The sequence below is a fragment of the Macaca thibetana genome, chromosome 13 (genome assembly GCF_024542745.1).
Source record: "Macaca thibetana thibetana isolate TM-01 chromosome 13, ASM2454274v1, whole genome shotgun sequence".
NCBI classification, from domain to species: Eukaryota; Metazoa; Chordata; class Mammalia; order Primates; family Cercopithecidae; genus Macaca; species Macaca thibetana.
Genome location: NC_065590.1, coordinates 103,460,391 through 103,474,788, shown reverse-complemented (window position 1 = coordinate 103,474,788; position 14,398 = coordinate 103,460,391). Strand labels below are relative to the sequence as shown.

Below are 14,398 nucleotides of genomic sequence, written 5' to 3'. Positions count from 1 at the left end.
AGGAAGGACCTTGAGCTGGGACAGGAAGGAGTGCGCTGACTCTTGGATTAGATGAGCTCTCAGGCCCGCACGGCGCTCGGCGCTCCCATCATGCTCGATCTGGATTTTCCTGCTGTTGTGAGAGGCGTGTCAGCTGCTGGGGGGAGTGGTGGCTCATTCATGGCACCAGGGATTCATGAGGCGATGTATGCAGAGTATTCCATCGGATATCCTGGATTTTCCAGAACTGACTTAAAGAATGATCACCCGATAATCCCTGTCACCCCATGACATGTATACGGTCCGTATCACATAAATAGTGCCGGAAGCAGGAATTACCTGCAGAATGGAGCTCCGGTACTTCACAACAACAGGGTGGCCTGGGAGAAATCCACGAGACAAGTCACATTTTCAGTCTTGTTGTTTTTAACTCAAAGAACACGTCCACCTCTGCCTGGTGACTTGGACCTTGTTTTTCATTTTCAGGTGAGAAAGGAGATTCTGGTGACATAGGACCCCCTGGTCCTAATGGAGAACCAGGTATGGCATAAAGGGTCCAGGATTTTTCATATAATGTATTAAAAATTGCACTTTGGAAAACAATGTAGATCATTAAATGGAACTGCGGTGGGCTGGGGAACAGAGTGCATACGCCGGCCATGTGGTCCCCGTGTCAGTGATGCTCTCAGAGATGCTGCAGTGTTTGATTTCCTTCTACCTGAATGTTAATGACCTCTTAGGAGTGTCATCTGCCTGTCCACTGTGTTATTCTGTTTGTGTGTGTAGCTGGGCTCAGTGACACCAGTCCTAGGATGAGCATTCTCCACTTCTTCGCCTCTGTGGGCACTAGGGGTCTCCTCTTACCGCCAGACTTCTCAGAAAGCACATCTGGACTTTGTGGCTCTTTCCCTGGTTTCAGACGTCCTTGCATCCGACTCCCACAATGGTGCTCCACTGACACGGCTCCCCTCGGAGGGCCCAGGGAGCTCAGATCCAGCCCAGGTGGACATGGCTTCCCTGTGGGGCACCTGCTTCCTGCTTCCTCTGTCCCTGCCCTCTGCCCGCCTTCACACCCCCCCCCCACTCTGCTGTCTTTCTCCCAAAACTTCTGCAGCTCTTCTGCTCCCTCCCCAGAATGGTGACCTCCTCTGAGCCCTGGTACAGCCCTCACCCCCATACCCCTATACGGCGGCCCTCATGAGGTCAAGCCCCAAAGGACCCATGTCTGGTGGGCATCTCCACTGGGGGGCTCATGGTCCCCATCTGTCTCACTGGAGCCCTTCCCTCACACCCTGGATTACCACACTGGACACTCATCCCCCACGTACATCCCACACTGTACGCCCACCCCCCTCACATCCCACAGTGGACACCCACCCACCACGTAGATCCCACAGCGGACACCCACCCACCACGTAGATCCCACAGCGGGCACCCACCCACCATGTATATCCCACAGCGGACAGCCACCCACCACGTAGATCCCACAGCGGGCACCCACCCACCATGTACATCCCACAGTGGACACCCACCTACCGTGTACATCCCACAGTGGACACCCACCCACCTCGTAGATCCCACAGCGGACACCCACCCACCACGTAGATCCCACAGCGGACACCCACCCACCACGTAGATCCCACAGCGGACACCCACCCGCCACGTACATCCCACAGCGGACACCCACCCGCCACGTACATCCCACAGCGGACACCCACCCGCCACGTAGATCCCACAGCGGGCACCCACCCGCCACGTAGATCCCACAGCGGACACCCACCCGCCACGTACATCCCACAGCGGACACCCACCCGCCACGTACATCCCACAGCGGACACCCACCCGCCACGTACATCCCACAGCGGGCACCCACCCGCCACGTAGATCCCACAGCGGACACCCACCCGCCATGTACATCCCACAGCGGACACCCACCCGCCATGTACGTCCACAGCGGACACCCACCCGCCCTGTAGATCCCACAGCGGGCACCCACCCGCCATGTAGATCCCACAGCAGGCACCCACCCGCCATGTACGTCCACAGTGGACACCCACCCCATGCCCATTCCACACTGTACACCCGTTCCCCCCCCCGCCACCAACTCCCAAGCTGCTCACTCATGCCCCATGACAATGTCAGGCATCCTCTAATCTTCCTTCTGCTTCAGCGCCTCCAGGCGGGGGTTGTTGCTGCGCCCCTCTCACCTCACCCCCTCCCTCATTCAGGCCTCATTGCTTTCGAGCTGAATTCCTGAAATAACAACCTGATGGCTCTGTGCCCTCCAGTCCTTTTTTATTGACCACAAAAGATGCTTACGAGATACTATATTAGGTGGAAGATACAGTGTTTAAGTAACTAGAATATTCTTTCAGTCAGACTCCAACCTTCCCCTCTTCCCTCAACCAAGAAGCTCGACAGCTGGGCCTCGGAAGAGAATTCAGTGCGTTCAGTGCGTTCACGGGGGTGGCGGGGAGCGTCCCTTCCACAGGCGTCTGCTCGCTGGAGCCAGCCTTTCTCCCCGAGACGCGCTGTGTCTCCGTGATGTCACTCGCTTCACAGCACATTCAGAAGGTGCTCTCCGAGAAGGATCTGACCCTTGGAAACTAGGGGGAAAACAAAGGGGCTAGATTTCTGAATAAAAGTTCTTGTTTTAAAAGCTCCTCCCGCATCACAGAGATGAGGAGGAACAGCTGCTTGGGAGGTGTCCTTGCCTGCGTGACTTTGTTCCGTACGAGTGCGCTGAGATCAGTGTCACTGAGTGGCCGAGCACCATCCGCTCAGGGCACCTCTAGGCACTCAGCCAACCTGAGGGGCCTGGACAAAGCCTCTGGGAGACAGGAGGACCCGGAGGCAGGTGAGGGCAGGGCAAGAAGAGGGGACGTCCTGGGGCCGAGCTGCTGCCATCAGGCCTACCGTGGTCAGAGAGTTTGGAGGTTATGAGGAAAGGAATCCATCCACCTCCCCTGACAGGGGTCTCTCCAGAAAGCCTCTATTACCTCAAACCTCAGGGAGCTCGAAGACAAAATATATTTTAAAAAAATGTATCTTAGATAAAACTTCCACTAAAAAAATCCCAAAACCAAGGCAAACCCCAAGAAAGATCAAGTTTCAAATGTGCAAATGTGAATCAGGGGGTCTCACGTATGAGGGCGAGGTGGGTGATTTGGGCTCTACGTGATTGCCGACGTCCAGGAAGATGGGATTGAACTTCTGCAGGATGTACCAGACTGCAGGGTGGGCTGAGACCGCACAGTGGAAACTGTGGGAAAAGGCGCAAAGCCCACCCGCACGCCTCGCTTCCTCCCAGGCCTCATCCACGGCCTCCAGGTGCTCCTGGTGATGCTGCCCTGTCCTCCCTCCCTGAGCTGTCCCTCACGCCCTGTGTATGCCCACGATGCCCAGCTCTGCCCTGGCCCCTACTCCCCACCTGACATGTCACAGGCACCTGCGTGTTGGCGATTCCGCCTCCTGTACTCGGCTAGGAATGGAACGGCCCCGCTGCCTCGAGAGCTCTGCACAGTGGATGCTGCTGCTGCCGCCTTCGGCTCCCCTCAGCCCCCCTCAGCCCTGCAGTGCCCCCAGGCCATGGAGGACTGCTGCCAGATGTTCTACCTTTTCTCACTGCACACCCTCAGCCAGACCCGCTTCCCTGGGTCCCAACCCTGCCCTGGGCTGCTTCCCACCCCTGCACCTCCATTTCTCTTCCCTCTACAGCTGGCGAGGTTTGAAATACACGCGTCTGCCCTCCCTCTGCTCCTGTCGAGGTCTTTCCCTGCTCCGCCTGCCTTTAGGACGAAGGGGGAGATGGATATTGCGGCCTCGAAGGCCCGTGGGGCATGTTTGTTGAGTAAAATGCGTATTTCTGGGGAGGGGTCCTCGCCTCTCTTCTGAGCCCGAGTCCTCGTCCAGCCTTTGTAACGCACCGGCCTGGCCCCTGCAGGGCTCCCATGTGAGTGCAGCCAGCTGCGCAAGGCCATCGGGGAGATGGACAACCAGGTCTCTCAGCTGACCAGCGAGCTCAAGTTCATCAAGAACGGTATGTGGCTCCTGGCACCACCCTCCCTCCCTCCCACCTCCGGGCCCCGTCCGAAGCCCCCCAGCAAGGGCTCTGCAGTGGCCACGCCTGTCCTGCCGTCCCCTGCTGCCCTGCCGGCCCCTGCTGCCCTGCGTCCCCTGCTGCCCTGCGTCCCCTGCTGCCCTGCGTCCCCTGCTGCCCTGCCAGCCCCTGCTGCACATGGCTGTGCCTTAAGTTTGTTGCAGAGATGCAAGTGCTCGCTTTTCAGCCCTGCCCTTCCCCACAGCTGTCGCTGGAGTGCGCGAGACAGACAGCAAGATCTACCTGCTGGTGAAGGAGGAGAAGCGCTATGCGGATGCCCAGCTGTCCTGTCAGGGCCGAGGAGGCACGCTGGGCATGCCCAAGGATGAGGCTGCCAATGGCCTGATGGCCGCATACCTGGCGCAGGCTGGCCTGGCCCGTGTCTTCATCGGCATCAACGACCTGGAGAGGGAGGGCGCCTTCGTGTACTCTGACCGCTCCCCCATGCGGACCTTCAACAAGTGGCGCAGCGGCGAGCCCAACAACGCCTACGACGAGGAGGACTGCGTGGAGATGGTGGCCTCGGGCGGCTGGAACGACGTGGCCTGTCACACCACCATGTACTTCATGTGTGAGTTCGACAAGGAGAGCATGTGAGCCTCGGGCTGGGGCTGGCCGCCGGGAGAGCCCGTGAGCCTCCGCATATGAGCCTCGGGCTGGGGCTGCCCATTGGGGGCCCCACGTGTCCCCGCAGGGTTGGCAGGGCCAGAGCCCAGACCGTGGTGCCAGCCAGGGAGCTGTCCCTCTGTGAAGGGCGGAGGCTCACTGAGTAGAGGGCTGTTGTGTAAACTGAGAGAACGGCCTGTGTGTAAGAGGAAAAGAAAGTGTCCCTGGGGTGCTGTCTCTGAGGAAGCGGAGTTTCGTTACCGTCTTGTAGCCCCAATGTCATCATGTAATTATTACCCAGAATGCTCTTCCATAAATCTCGTGCCTTTGTCCAAGCTATACAATAAAATCTTTCAGTAGTGCAGTAGTTAAGTCCAAATGGTGGCAATGGGGTCTTGAATTACTACCTTTTAATTTCTATATGGAAAAGAACTCACTTCACTTTGACTAATGCTTCTGTAAATTATATTAAAATATAGGTTCCTTCACACTATTATCCATGTAAAAACAATTTTGCTTTGCTTCAAACCCAGATTTCAGGAAAACGCCACCAAAATATTCTCCAAACTTTACTACTACATGTGTGGAGTCATTTTGTTCTCTTAATTTTTTCAATAGCTCTATTAATTATCTCTTTTATTTTAATTAATTTTTGTAGAGGTGAGGTCTTGCTATGTGTCCCAGGCTGGTCTTGAACTGCTGGGCTCAAGTGATCCTCCCACCTCAGCCTCCTGAAGAGCTGGGACTACAGGCAGGAGCCACCACACCCAGCTTGTGTGAGTTATCTATTGCTGCCTAACAAATTACCCCAAAACTCAGTGGCCTAAGAAAGATCGATTACCTCCCAGATCAGAAATCTGCACAGGGCTTAGCTCCGTCCTCTACTTTGGGGCCTCTCCCAAGCTGAAACCAAGGTCATTCCTCCTGCAGTTTGGACAGAACTCAGGTACTCCTGAGTTGTCGGACAGAGGGCCCCAGTTTCCCACCAGCTGTGGGTCACAAGCTCCCGCAGTTCCCTGTCACAGGGGCCCTTGCCCTGGGCTGCCCACAACACGACAGCACCTTCCTCAAAGCAGCCCAGGAGAAGAGCTGAAGAGAGAAGCCACAGCCTTTCCTCAGCTCACCTGGACATGTCCTGCCGTCTGCATCCATTTGCATTGCCATAAAGGAAAACCCAAGGTTGGGCAGCAGATCAAGAAAGAGGTTTATTTGGCTCACGGTTCTGCAGGCAGCACTGGAAGCATGGTGCCAGCATCTGCTCCTGGTGAGGCCTCAGGCTGTGTCCACCCTCAGTGGAGCGGGAGGGAGAGCCGGCACTCACAGAGATCACATGGGGAGAGGGAAGCCACAAAGAGAGAGAGGGAGGTGCGGGGCTGTTCTGCATAATCAATCAGTTTAGGGAAGGAACAGAATGAGAACTCACTCACTGGGATGAAGACTGAGGACGGTACCCAAGACACTCATCAGGGTTCCGCCCCCAACCCAAACACCACCTATTAGGCCTCACCACCACTGAGGGTCACATTTCAACATGAAATCTGGAGAGGCCCAACAGCAAACCACAGCACGTGCCTTCCCTCTGCGGTGCTCCACCAGCTTGCCGTGAGGCACTGGGTGCAGCCCCTGCGTGGGGGCGAATACATACCAGCGGGTGGGGACCACTGGGGGTCAGTTCAGAAGCTGCCTGCCACAGTACCTCAGTTGTTTTTTGTGTGTGTTTCAGAATCCCAATAAAAATAACAAATATCTTCATTTTTAAAATAGAACACACGAACACGCACATTCCATCCCAGCTGGTACTGTGGGGCGAGAGGGAGCTGTGGAGCCGGCTCCCAGGGCCTGGTGTATTTGTGCACATCCTGCGAGGGAGGCCCCGGCAGCCCTTTGTTCTAGGTTATCTATTCTGGTTGTTTGCAGAGTGAAATGCCTTGGAAGATAAAGGTAATGTCTCCCTTCCTTGTCTCCCCACCGGAGAAAAGGGCAGGTTTGCCTGCAGCCTTGGAAAATAGAGCGTCTCGTTCTGCGACAACGGGCAGGCATGGTTACTGTCCAGCATAATAAAGATGATGTCTCCCTCCAGGAAAGAGTGCAGGCATGTGTACTACCTGCTAGAGAAGAAGCGGGTGCCCTAGGCTCAAGGGTCCTCCCTGTAACAGACCCACTGCATGTGCAGGTGCTGTCTGCCATCTTCCTGAACCCCTGAAGGGGGTGGAGCCCAGGATACTGGTGCAGAAATGCCAATACCCTGGCCACAGCTGTTGATGTAAGTAACAAAGTCCTTTGTCTCTGACCCAGAAGTCTCATGTCTTCAGCCAGCACCCATGTACCTGGGGCTGTAAGTAGGGTAAAATCTTAGACCCTTCACAGTTCTTGACAGGAATTTCTTGATATCTCCTTGAATTTAATTCTCGTCTCACTGGAAGGACATAGCAAATACGTTTATTCCGGACCTGAGTGGTCCCTGGTTTGGTTGGACGGGAAGAGGAGTGCCTTGTCTCAGGAAACAGGTTCCAGGGAATGATATACAGCCAGAGAAGCAGGTGCCGCTGCCTCGCCTGCTGGAAGGGAGCCCGTCAGAGCGGCCAGGCTTTTGCTTCATTGGCGCAGACTCTGTGTGAGAGATGGAGTCTTCCTACTGGTGCGTATATCCTTCTGGTACTTACAAGTTACTGCAGCCATTAGCTCACCCCTCTATCTGCTCACCCATGCATTCATTTACTAAGCAGTCAGTTTGAACATTTCTCCGTTTCTGACTCTGTCAGACCCATGGTTTTCTGTGTGGCAGTTCCACCGATGCCTGGAGTGTAGCTGAGGAATTGGGGGATGCTGCTGTGTGTGTGTGTTTGGGGGGCAGGCTGTGTGTGGGGAGAGCCGTCACTGAGCAGGTCATCTCACTGAATGAGCAAGTCCTCAGTGGTCCCGCTTCTGGTCTCACAGGCTGTGCTCTGCTGTCCATCATCCCCGTGAGGATGCAGAGCCGCTCCCTCAGCCCCCGCACCCCTCATCCCTCTATTGCCTCCAAACTCGCTGGTTCACTGAGGTGGCCTTGAAATATAGGGCCCCAGACAGGCTGCAGGGGTTGTGCATGTGATGACATGGGACCATGTGAATATAATTTGTAATATGTTCAACGCGACACACACATATGTCTAAGAAGTTAAAATCCTCCTCCTTTTCTTCAACTTTGCTCTAGTTGAGGGTCAGTCTTTCTAGGCCTTTTCCAAGAGCATGCACACACACACACACACACACACACACATACACACACATGTGATTAAACGGACCTGGAGAATGGGTCGCGGGTGGGCATTCTTTCTCACCCTGCCTTCTTCATCAGCAACCTGTCTTGGGGCAATTCCCATGCTGTCTGTGGGGCCTGCCTGCTCCTCCCATCCTGAGGCAGAGTATTCCAGAGTGTGGCCCCTGGGGGTCACTCACCCATCCTCTCCTGATGCCCCTGGGGGTCACTAATGCATCCTCCACTGATGGACGCTAGTATTGTCTCAGCCTTCAATCTTGCAACCCAGCTGCGGTCAGGCTCCCTGAATGTGCCTTGACGTGTGCCAGTGAGACCTTATCCGTGGGGGAGAAACAGACCTGGGAGTTGAACGGCGGCACTTACACATTTGATAACAGATCCAAGGCCAAGTCTGGACCTGGGAGTTACAGGCAGGAGAGGAGAGGCCAGGCTCTGCTGATGACGGTGCAGTGGGCAGGTGTGCGGGCAATGGGCAGTGGGCATCCTGGGGGCAGCAGCTCCAGGGAGCCCGGCAGCCCTGCCAGCCTCTCCCACTCCTCTGCTAGTGACGAGTCGGGGCCCTCAGGATGGGTGGAGGAGAGCTCTTTGGCCTAGAGAGGTTTGTCCTCTTTTCCATTTCTACCCCCCATCAAGGAGCAGAGGTGATTATTTTAATGGATGAGTCGTATTCATTATGTGGAGTGGCTTCTTCCTGACACGTCTCCCAGTCAAACAGGAAAGCATATCTCCCATCTGTCTTTAATGAGGCTTTCACATGCTCGCGGCTGCTCTGCCTAGGCTGGGGGAACCAAGACGCTCCTGCTGCTGGCAAAGCTCTCGTGCACACATAGGGTGTTGGCTCTGTGCATGGTAGGCTGGCCGGCTCTTCCTCACCTGCACGGCGGCATCCACTGCCCACAACGCCTCCCTGGCTGCCCCAGGGCCACCAGTCCTGGAGGAACAGCTGGTCTTTGGGATCCTGCAGGGTCTGGGGTGCTGCCCACAGAGTGGGTGGAGACCCTGCTTCCATGTGCGGACTCCTGGCTGCAGGGAAGGCCTGCCAGCTGGGCTTCCACTCCCATAGGGCTGCGCGCAGCATCTTTGTCCAAGTGTGCACAGGGCCGTGGGCTGTCCACCACCCCCCATTCTCTGCTCCAGTACCACCCCCTGTACTCCGGCAAATCCACTCGGACAGACGGCCGCCTCTTCCGCCAGCGCACCACACCACCCGCTGTGTCCCAGGGTGGGACACGCCTTCAGGTGACAGTGTGATCTTCACGAAGTTACTGAAACGTCCTAAGCCTCGGTTTCCTCATTGGTTGAGTGAATGATTTTCATACCTCCCACTGCGGCCTTGTGAGGATTACACGACACGATGTGTGCAGAGCGGTCGGCATGGCAGAGTTCTGGGTGTTGAGTGCTGAGTACCTGGCCCCGTAGAGAAGCCCGGGTACAAGGCAGCGGTGAACATAGCCCAGGACAGTACGTCCTCACCACAGACGGGTTCATAGAAACGGCAACACACGTCATAGACAGGTTCTTGGAAATGGCAGGCTTAGGTGAAGTGGCGTCTAATGAAACCAGTTCCACAATGGGCGCGTTGAGGAGCAAGACCGAAGTGCCTAGGGCGTCATTCTGGTCACGGGTCATCACCAGACTTTGAAAAAAGACCCCAAACAGTTTTAATATGAAATACTGAAGTAAATGTGGTCTACACATACATTTAAGAAAGATTAATAGAAATAAGATCCGTGTTACCCAGTGGTTCTGGTTCAGGGGTGTGGGTGGCCCAAGCCTGAGCTGGCAGCTCAGGGTGCAGGGTAGGCTCCAGCCCTGGGGAGGACGCTGTCCCATCGCAGGGCAGCACACCTGCACTCACACAGGGACCACGCAGACATGCCAGGGACTCACGTGCGCGTGTGTGGACACGGAGGAAACCAGAGTGCCCAGAGACGACCCACACAGACACGGGGAGACCGAGCAGACGCCACAGACGGTGGCCCTGGCTGGGAATCGGTGTTTTTCCTCGTCTGAGCTACAATGAAGCAAGGTTGGTGAAACAAGATTTGAGGGCCTGCTGCCCGTAGCTTCCCCAGCCACAGCTGCTCAGCACCACCTAAGGCATCTTCCAAATTCCCTCTGTCACGAACTGGACGTGATGCATTAGTGCCCTGAAAGGCACGGAGCCGTCTGTGGGTCTTCGTCCCTTTCTCCCCTCTTATGCCCGATTCTGCCAGAAAACAAGAGCCATTTGGCACTGGCCGCACAGTGCCCTCAATTGGAAGGGCAGAGGGCAGGGCTGGCTGAGAGGGCAGAGCAAGCCAGGACACCTCCTGGAGGAGGGAACCCTCTCTGGGTTCTGGAGTTTAGGGAATTAGCAAAGCCCTGCTCCAGGTTCCTGCGGGAGCTCCCACTGCTCGTCCTGGGGGCTGGAGTGGCATCCACGGGGCTGTCACGGCAGCCAGGATTCCCTGTCTGTGACTGGCCACTGGGCTCATGGCCCCTGAATTGACCCAGGCACCCTGCCTTGCCAGGGCCAATGCTGAGCACCTTCTGCTGGCTAGCGGGTAAGAGGAACTGCACAGCATGGTTCCTGCTGGGTGGAAGCTTGGCGAGGCCTGGGCAAGGGAGGCAGATGCAGCTCCAGCCCCAGCAGCACCTTGAAGCCCCTCGGCCTGGTGAACGTGAGGGCCCTGGGAGCTGCCTGCCCTGTAGTTCTGTGGGGTCCGCAGTGCGTGAACCTCCCTTCCAGATGCTCTGCTCCTGCGGCGTCCCGCACCTGTCGAGGGTTTAGTTTCCTCCCCATACAGGCGAGGAGCTTGCACACAAACACCTCTGTGCCTCCACACTACCCTTCACATGTGGGTACCCACTGCCACGCAGTCCCCACCCCACAGCCCCTCCACCGGCCTTCATGGAGGGGAGTCTATGTTAACAGCAGGCACAGTGAAGGCGCGCGGGGCCTTTCTTTGTCCCTGGTTAATTCAGCAGTGTAGGATTATGCTTGCTTTAAAGCAAACGTGAGGGGCCATAAACGGCGTGAAGTCAGAACCATTGCCCTGATTTAATTCCCATAACTTTCGAGGAGGGGACCTATTGTGTAGACTGCAGAATCTGATCTGCAAAGTAGGAGGGAAACGGTTTGGTTCAGGAGAGAGCCGGGATTTATTAGGTGCTGCATTGAGGCATGACCGGAAAGCTGGCACGCACGGATTTCTCAGCGCCCTCTCTCAAGCGTGGGCGGAGATGGATGAGCGGGAGACGCAGCCTGGGGCTGCCTGGCGCTGGCTGCGGGTCCGCGGCTCCATACTGCCATCTAGTGGGACAGGAGGGCGAGGACGGCGGCGCCCACACAGGCGCGGGGAGGTTTTGCATCCGCTCAGGCCGCGGATGCTTGCAGGAATTCTTTTGGATGAGGGGTGTGTGTGTGTGCGCGCGCGTGTGTGTGCATGCGCGTGTGCGCGCGCACATGTGTGTGCATGCGCGTGTGTGCGCGCACATGTGTGTGCATGCGCGTGTGTGTGCATGAGGTAGGAGGGGAGACGAGTTAGAGGCATAGAAAGAACAAAGAGCAGGCGGGAGCAGGAGGCAGAGGCCGAGGTGTCAGACTCTTCAGAAAGCACCCGGCCTCGTTCCGCGTGAGTTCTCATCCTCAGTGACACCCACAGTTTGCCCCTGTGGTGACAGCAGCCACATAGACCTGACGACCAAAAGAGCAGTCAGGAGAAAGGTCACTCTGGCCGTTGATGGCAAAGACGAGCTCCAGGTGGAGGCTGGGCCCACCCCATGCAGAGCTCCATCAGCCCGGGAGGCGGGAACCATGCCCGGCGTTTCGTCAGGGGCAGACCCAGGTCCCTGACAGATGCCTCGTGGGTCTCAATCGTCCTTATTCACGGGCAGCCATTCATCTGGACGTTCCTCCTCTTTTAGGCCTGAAACTGCTCTCGCACTCTGCCCACGCTGTAGAAGGCAACTCAAGGTCACTGGCATGGACATCGTGCCTCTCGCTTCCCCCTGTGCACCCATCGGGGTCTGTGGCCGGTGAGGGCTGAGTCACCAGACACAACCCGGCTCAGTTCAGCAGTTCTGAACCAAGAACCCACACGTTTCTTAGTTGCAAGCAGAAAAATCGCAGTCTGGCTAATTTAAGCACAAAGGGAATTTGTTGAAAGCGTTTTGGGAGCTCGCAGGAATTCTGGGAGGCCCGGAGCTCTGCCTCGGTGCATGTGGAAGGGAACAAAGCCCATGGATCATGCGGCCGACCACGGCCTGCAAGGGCCCCTCCGCTGCTGGCAGCAGAGGCAGTTGGTTGCTAGGCTGCCGGCTGTTGCTGTGGAAGCGACTGTGCCGCTGTGTTTGCATTTCTCTAGCTTCCTATGCAGAGCCTGGGGGCCGGTCTGTCTGGTACCTAGAGCTTGGGGCCATTTTGTGGGCCTGCACAGGTTGCGCACTGCACAAATCCAGAGCCACTATTCACAGAGCTACAATCTGCACAATTATACATGGAAGCCTTGTGTGTGTCCATGCCTTAGATACAAAGGGGGCTGGGAAGCACATATTTTCCCATTTCTATGGGAAGAAAATGTGTTTCTTAAGGATGGAGCTACCCCAAACATCGTGTATCAGTTAGCTTTTGCTGTGTAACAAACCACCTCGAAACTTCGTGATTTTGTTTTGTTTTGTTTTTTTGGAGATGGAGTCTTGCTCTGTTTACCAGGCTGGAGTGCAGTGGCCTGATCTCAGCTCACTGCAACATCCTGGTTCAAGTGATTCTCCTGCCTCAGCCTCCCGAGTAGCTGGGACTACAGATGCGTGCCACACGCCTGGCTAATTTTTTGTATTTTAGTAGAGACGGGGTTTCACTGTGTTGCCAAGGCTGGTCTTGAACTCCTGAGTTCAGGCAATTGGCCTGGCTTGGCATCCCAAAACGCTAGGATTACAGGTGTGAGCCACCACGCCTGGCCAAAACTTTGTGATTTTAAATAATCATCATCCATTTAACCATTAATCTTAACTCTGTAGTCAGCAATTTGGACTGAGCTAAGCTGGGCAGTTCTTGTGGTCCTGGCTGGGCTCACTGGTGTCTCTGGGTATCTGGTGGGGTGGCTGGTCTCCAGTGCCTCAGCTGGGAGGCCTGACTGCAGCCTGCAGATTCTCACCTCAAGTAACTGGCCTGAGCGTGTCTGCAGGCTGGGAGCATTTTGGTGCCGCTTCAAAAAGCAAGAGTGGGTGCACACGGGGCCCCCTGAAGCCTCAGCTTCAGAGCTGGAGCATCACTCTGTCTCCTTCTGTGCCCAAAGTCGGTCATGAGGTGAGCCCAGGGGCTCTGCCCAGGACGGGAGAAGCTGTGGAGTTCCACTGCACAGGGGTGTGAGGCACTGTGGCCACGTCTGCAGTTTGCCACTTGTGTGAAGGAAGTTCAGATGTGGCCAGAATCAGGACAGACATCCATTGTGGCAGGATTTGGGGAGAAGAGGGAAGGGCTTTCAGGTGATCGGCAAGGGCTGGGCATGTGTTAAACTGAAGGCCTGGTGGCCCAAGTGGACCTGCCTCCTGCCAGCTACGATCCAGCCCTTGCCTCTTTCCCTGAAGGTGTGCCAGGCACTGTGAGCTGGGGTAGGTCCTTTTGCTAAAAAAATTCCGTCAGGGTTAGTTGGGAGATTGTGGCACCAGTGGGTGTCAAGAAGACAGTTTCTGGCATTGCTCTTGGGCTCAAGTACCACGAGGGTGCTGCCAGGCCATACCAAGATGCTCTGCTCATCCTTGATGACCTCAAGGTCACCTCATTTCCCTCATCCCGTGGGCCATGGTGGTGTGTGGCAGAGCTGAGGGAAGACTCTGGTGACGGCCAAGCCTATTCCAACATGTCCTGTGTATCTTTCCCACTCCTGCTACCCCTGCGCTGCAGCCCTCAGTCTTATTCTAAGCCTTTCTCATCCCTCATCCCCCATCAGGCTTTCCTGCCTGGGTTCATCATCTATGGGTGTGTAACGAATTATCCCACGATTAATAGGTCTTAGGTTGCATAGTTTCTGTGGCCCAGTAACTTGGGAGCAGCTTGGCTGGGTGGTTCTCTCCCAAGGAGCCTCAAGATATTACACTCAAGACATCTGCTGGTGCCACAGTCTCATCTGAAGGCTTGACTGGGCCAGAGGACCAGCTTCCGAGGTGGTTGGCTCACGTGCCTGCGAGTTACTGCTGCTGTTGGCAGGAGGGCTTGGATCCTGCCACGTGGGCCTCTCTAGAGGGCTGCTGAATGACCCTATGACAAGGCAGCTGGCTTCCCTCCATGTGAGTGATCCAAAAATCCTTGATGGGAGAAGCTGCAAAGTCACACTGCAAAGAGGTGTGGGCGTGAGGAGAGGTGGTGGACTGTGGCTGTGGCTGCATCCCCCACACGGGCGGAAAAGCAATGGCTGCAGTGGCTTTGATGGCGCAGCCTCGGAACCACACTCTGTCATTTCTGTAAGGCCCTG

At 56.1% G+C, this 14,398-nt stretch overlaps 4 protein-coding genes across 17 annotated transcripts in view; 1 reads left to right on the top strand and 3 right to left on the bottom strand.

Annotated features, from left to right (window-relative positions):
* Positions 1-5,063, top strand: part of COLEC11 (collectin subfamily member 11) — a 361,397-nt gene extending 356,334 nt beyond the window's left edge. For both annotated transcript variants that reach the window (XM_050754060.1, XM_050754061.1), the window contains 3 exons: positions 466-519; positions 3,923-4,018; positions 4,284-5,063. In XM_050754060.1, coding sequence (XP_050610017.1) covers positions 466-519; positions 3,923-4,018; positions 4,284-4,675 — 542 coding nt within the window. In that variant the 3' untranslated portion in view covers positions 4,676-5,063. The remainder of the gene's footprint in view (positions 1-465; positions 520-3,922; positions 4,019-4,283) is intronic.
* The window catches only part of ADI1 (acireductone dioxygenase 1), an 847,802-nt gene that overhangs the window by 157,171 nt on the left and 676,233 nt on the right, over positions 1-14,398 (bottom strand). The window contains exon 1 of one of the 13 annotated variants that reach the window (XM_050754077.1): positions 3,538-3,542. The exons of 11 other annotated variants lie outside the window; for them this stretch is intronic. The gene's annotated coding sequence lies outside the window, so the exon portion shown is untranslated. Of the gene's footprint in view, positions 1-2,069; positions 2,075-3,537; positions 3,543-14,398 lie in introns of those variants that run through there. One more of the 13 variants, XM_050754075.1, reaches the window with a different exon arrangement.
* The window catches only part of EIPR1 (EARP complex and GARP complex interacting protein 1), a 579,020-nt gene that overhangs the window by 451,749 nt on the left and 112,873 nt on the right, over positions 1-14,398 (bottom strand). The gene's annotated exons all lie outside the window — the stretch shown is intronic.
* The window catches only part of RNASEH1 (ribonuclease H1), a 173,270-nt gene that overhangs the window by 100,438 nt on the left and 58,434 nt on the right, over positions 1-14,398 (bottom strand). The gene's annotated exons all lie outside the window — the stretch shown is intronic.